The 5,214-nt window shown below is 47.6% G+C and overlaps 1 protein-coding gene across 1 annotated transcript; it reads right to left on the bottom strand.

The window, feature by feature from the left end:
- Positions 1–540: 540 nt before the first annotated feature.
- Positions 541–5,205, bottom strand: dbt (dihydrolipoamide branched chain transacylase E2; the record flags this gene model as incomplete). The annotated part of the gene is made up of 10 exons (XM_031879323.1): positions 541–1,883; positions 2,147–2,218; positions 2,395–2,586; positions 2,938–3,015; positions 3,088–3,254; positions 3,417–3,657; positions 3,825–3,952; positions 4,042–4,223; positions 4,566–4,641; positions 4,965–5,205. Coding segments are annotated over 10 exons (1,545 nt in total), but the record flags the coding sequence as incomplete, so codon positions are not given.
- Between the last annotated feature and the right edge of the window lie 9 nt (positions 5,206–5,214).

Here is a 5,214-nt window from a genome sequence, read left to right as displayed (position 1 = left end):
CGTTCCCAAAAGTCTGTTCTGTACCTGAATCCTGTCTCGTGGTCTGCTATCCTGTCTTGAACTCCCTTGACACTTCAGTATAGACGGGTCAGACCACAAGGGGGATCAGGTCTACAGATGGACCTCTTTCACACCAGCCCAGGAACCAGACTTCACCAAGAATTCAGCTCATTTACAAACTTCAGTTTCATGTCATGAACGTTGACTCAATTTACAGGTGTTGAGCTTAATTTTTACACAAAACATTTTCGGATCCGATTGCCTCATAATCCACCATGATTGTGTTTCACTGTAATTAAGTTTGGTGCTTTTTAAAGTCCTGTGATCTTTAGCTTCTAAGGTCAACAGTGTTCTGACACTCCAATGTAAACACAAAATATATATTTACTGATATTTTGTGAACTTTGAAGCTTAAGAATTCTACTCAGTAAAATAGTATCTGAAACACAATTTGTGACAAATAACCAACCTAATATATTGTAAATGTTTCTTTAATAAAGTTAATTATACTCAACAAAGTAAAGTGAAAACTATTTAAGGTTTGTGCACTTCAACTTTATTTATTCCACCAGGTTCAAGCGCTCCCAAAAATACAAAAAGCTACGTTTCTTTTTATTAGTTTTACATTTAGTCGGTCGCTAAAAACTAAAACAAAGCAGGAAGAGAAACATTCAACCAACACCAGAGATTATTCACAGGTTCTGTAACAGTCTTCAGTACAGATGAACAGACGGGTCAGACCACAATGGGGATCAGGTCTACAGATAGACCTCTTTCACACCAGCCCAGGAACCAGACTTCACCAAGAATTCAGCTTATTTACAAACTTCAGTTTCATATCATGAACGTTGAGACTCAGCAGAGGACTGACGGACCCTTTAGACAGAAACTGGTTCTGATCCAGTACAGAGATCATGAAGTGAAACTGGTTCTGATCCAGTGAAGAGGCGTCAAACGAACCGATCAGAACCAGAATCATTAATCAATAGTTTAAATGAGTTCATGTTCATCAAAAACCTCAGAGACGTGAATCATATTTGGTCCTGATGAATAAAATCATTTAGTCACATGACCCTCCACCCACAGACACACGACCTATGCTGGCCCCGCCCACCTTATTTGCATACAGACGCCTTTAAACCAGGAGATCAGATATCGGAGATAAATATGATTAAAACACACAGAACTTCAGCAGCAGTTTACGTAATGAATTCACTGACTCAGATGTTTGAGGAACAGGAACCCGGTTCTAGTGAGAATGTCACACAACACGTGGAGAGTTTCAAAGTTCTTAAAGGAGCATGTTTCACTCTACTAACTGATCTCAGACCAGATCCTGGATCCACATCCAGCTTCAGAAGAAGTCAAAAGTTTAGGGGACAGCACTGGGATCTGGATCAATGAGGACCAACCAGGAGCAGTGAGACACTAAAGGTTCGCCGGTTCCCAGCATGTCAACTGGTTTTAGTGATTTAGAACTGGTCATGACTTGTAATTGATTTCCTGAAACATTAGAAACAGACTAAGTACCTCTAACCTCCGCTGTGTGTGTTAGTGGTTGTCATGGAAACAACATGATTGACAGGCTGACCCCTCCTCCCGCTGCCTTGCTCAAAGGAAACGACAGCGAGTGAACGGGAAGGCCTCGAACAGAAAGACGAAGCGAAGGCGAAGAGAAGGTCTCCCCGGGGCTGATGGGAAATACTCCTCTCTGTTTATTTGAGGTCCAGCACCATGCTGGCCGGGTTCTCCAGGTACTCCCTCCACAGGTTGGAGAACCGACACATGGTGGCTCCGTCGATGATGCGATGATCCGCCGACCAGCTGACGTTCATGATGTGAGCTCGGACAACCTGACCACCGGCGTCGAACCGAGGAAGAACCTAACGGATAAAAAGAAGATGAGGAACCAAGTCTATGAATGTTTTGTTCCTTTAGAAAAGAGATTCTCTTGGATTCTAGTTTTTATCAGATTTATTGATCGATCTTTAATTTATTATTTATATTTTAGTTTTTAGTGGTGAACCAAAAGACTTCCTTTCTTTGATTGAACATACTCCAAGTTAAAATCACTGATCAATAAAACTACAGATCACTGTTACCATCACAACAACCCTGATGAGGATTCATGTTGTTTGGAACCAACCTGGATTTGTCCCAGAGCTCCGATGGCGACTTCAGGAGGAAGGATGACCGGTTTGGCGTACGTCCCTCCGATCTGATTCAAACCAAAAACAAACACATTCAAGTCAGGAAGGTGTGAAGCCGGTTCAGGTTCTAGTGTGTGGTTGAGGTTTTTGTGCGTCGTTGAGGTTCTGGTGTGTGGTTAAGGTTTTGGTGTGTGGTTGAGGTTCTAGTATAACATTAAAGTCCTGGTGTGGTTGTAGAACTCACTGATCCGATGTTGGACAGGGTGAAGGTTCCTCCACTCAGCTCGTTGGTTCCCAGCTGCCCTGCAGTTCCGAGCGTCTGCAGACGGTTTAACTCCTGAGCGATGTCGAACACACTGAGCAGCTGAACGTTCTTCACATTGGGAACCAGCAGACCCTGAATGGTGTCCATCGCCAGGCCGATGTTATGAGACGCCTTCAGAACAGAATCACATGGAGCCGGGTTTCAAACGTTGACCGAATGTGGTTGTGGTTCTAGTGTGCCGTCGTGGTTCTAGTGTGCCGTCGTGGTTCTAGTGTGCGGTAGAGGTTCTAGTGCGCGGTCGTGGTTCCAGTGTGAGGTCGTGGTTCTAGTGCGAGGTTGTGGTTCTAGTGCGCAGTCGTGATTCTAGTGCGCGGTCGTGATTCTAGTGTGTGGTTGTGTTGGGGTTCTTATGAGAATAAGATCAGATATGTAAAACCCAGTCTGACTCTATAAAACATAATTCAAAGATATAGAATATAATAAACATAAGAAGCTGATATAAATACAAACACGTGTCTCCACCTTGTACGTGATGTTCTGGCAGCCTTCGTCCAATGAGGAGTTGAGGATGGGAAAGTGGAGGAGGCCGAGGGAGGCAGCCTGAACCAATGAGAGCGCAGCATTACCATCAGCACTAAGCGTTTAACTAATCAGCAGTGACGTGTGCGTTACCTTGATGAAGAAGGGCATGTAGCTCAGTTTGACCCCCCGGCCTTCAGCGATGGGTCTGAGTTCAGTTCTCAGAGACACCAGGCGGCTCAAGTCCACTTCATCGCAGTAACCAAAGTGAGGGATCTTCAGCGCCGCCGTCATCGTCTTCACCATCGCTCTGTGGAAACCTGAAGGACACGAGCACCTTTAGACCCGAGAGACCAGTTCACCTGGTCCAGTGTCTCAGTGAACCTGGATCTACAGAAGACCATCACTGGGTCCCTGAGAGACTGAAGACCACGTATAAACAGGATGACACCAGTGACATGTTGGTATCAACAGACTACGACCTTTGAGGGGCTCGGTCACGTCCTTCCCGGTGAAGACAGGTTTGGGTGTGGTGGGTGGAGGTTTGATGGCTGCCGTAGTGCTCACAGGCCTAGCAGCAGCAGCAGACGGAGCCAGAGTCTGGATCTCCTGGAACAGGGTCGGAGGTATGATGGCTCCGGTCTGCTTCGCCAGGAAGTTCAGGATGTCCTCCTTCAGGATCCGTCCGTCTCTCCCAGTCCCCACCACCTCACTGAGCTTAATCTGAGAGTCAGACCAGCTAAAATAGTAACAAGGAAACCCTGGGGACAAACTGGGAACACTGGACAAACTGGGGACAGATTGGAGAAACTGGACAGACTGGAAACACTGGACGGTCCAGAAACAGACAGACTGGGGACAGACTTAAGACAGACTGGACACAGACTTACGTTGTTCTCCATGGCGAGGCGCCTAACGGCAGGCGTGGCCTGAGTCTTGTGACCTTTTATCTCCTGGTGGGTGTGTTCTTCTCGAGCCATGGCGGGCGTCTCCACCACGTCCTCCTCCTGGATCACCTCTGATCAACAACAAAGTTTTAGTCTGAACCAGAAAAACTGGAGACACTGAAGACACGGTTCCAGACTAACATCAGGTGTCATGTCTCACCTGAACTGGACTCGGTCTCGATGTCCACCAGTGGTTTTCCCACTAAAGCGGTGCCGTCCACGTCGTAGTAGAGTTTTTTGATGACTCCGTCATAGCGGCTGGTGATGGTGACGGACGCCTTGTCGCTCTGGACCTCACAGATACTATCGAACTGAGACACCTTGTCCCCCTCCTTCACATACCTGAGAGACACATTCATTAAAAGGGACAAGGTGGTCTCAGTACTCACGTTGTCACACAGAACTCATGTGGTCTCAGTACTCATGCGGTCTCAGTACTCCCGCGGTCACACAGTACTCCCGCGGTCACACAGTAATCATGTGGTCTGAGTATTCCCGTGGTCTCAGTAGTCTCAGTGGTTTCAGTACTCACGTGGTTTTAGTGGTCTCACGTGGTTTTAGTGGTCTCACGACTCACGCGGTCTCGCGACACGCCGTCTCGCGACACGCCGTCTCGCGACACGCCGTCTCGCGACACGCCGTCTCGCGACACACCGTCTCGCGACACACCGTCTCGCGACTTACCACTCTTTCACCGTCACCTCCATGATTCCCTCTCCGATGTCGGACAGTTTGAACGAGACGATCGGTCCTCGACTCACTGCAGGAGAAAACACACCGACATCATCAATGACATCATCAACGACACCATCAACAACACCACGTCTTCAGACACAATGACTCCTCTGATCTGAGACCTGATTGTTTAAACCCTTATCTCAGTCTGGATCTGTGTAATGAAACCTGTTGATCTGGATTCTCTGAACTGAACCAGGAAGAACTCCATCGCCAAAAACCAACACCCAGCAACTTCCTGAATTCCTGAAACTGGATTGTCCAGATCTGGTTCACTGGTTATAAAGTTCCCGAGAACCAGACCTAGGTTTTGGGTCAGGACTTTGGGTCCTGCTGGTCTGGACCTACCGGTGGAGGAGTGCAGGGTCCTGCTGCTGGACATCTGGAGGTTTGTTTCACATCTGAAGCTCAGAAGCTGAACGGTTCGGTCGGACCTGAAGTTCTGCAGCCGGAAACATCGACTACGGTACTGATGAGTCAGCTGACAGGATGAGAGACAGACAGGTACAAAGATCGCCTGGCAGGTAGAGTCCTCACAGAGAGACAGAAATGTAGAGTCCTCAGAGAGACAGACAGACAAGTAGAGTCCTCACAGAGA

Source organism: Anarrhichthys ocellatus, unplaced genomic scaffold (assembly GCF_004355925.1).
Source record: "Anarrhichthys ocellatus isolate YVR2014 unplaced genomic scaffold, GSC_Weel_1.0 scaffold246, whole genome shotgun sequence".
NCBI classification, from domain to species: domain Eukaryota; kingdom Metazoa; phylum Chordata; class Actinopteri; order Perciformes; family Anarhichadidae; genus Anarrhichthys; species Anarrhichthys ocellatus.
Note: the sequence above shows the minus strand (reverse complement) of the source record. Positions and strands in the feature narration are given on the sequence as shown.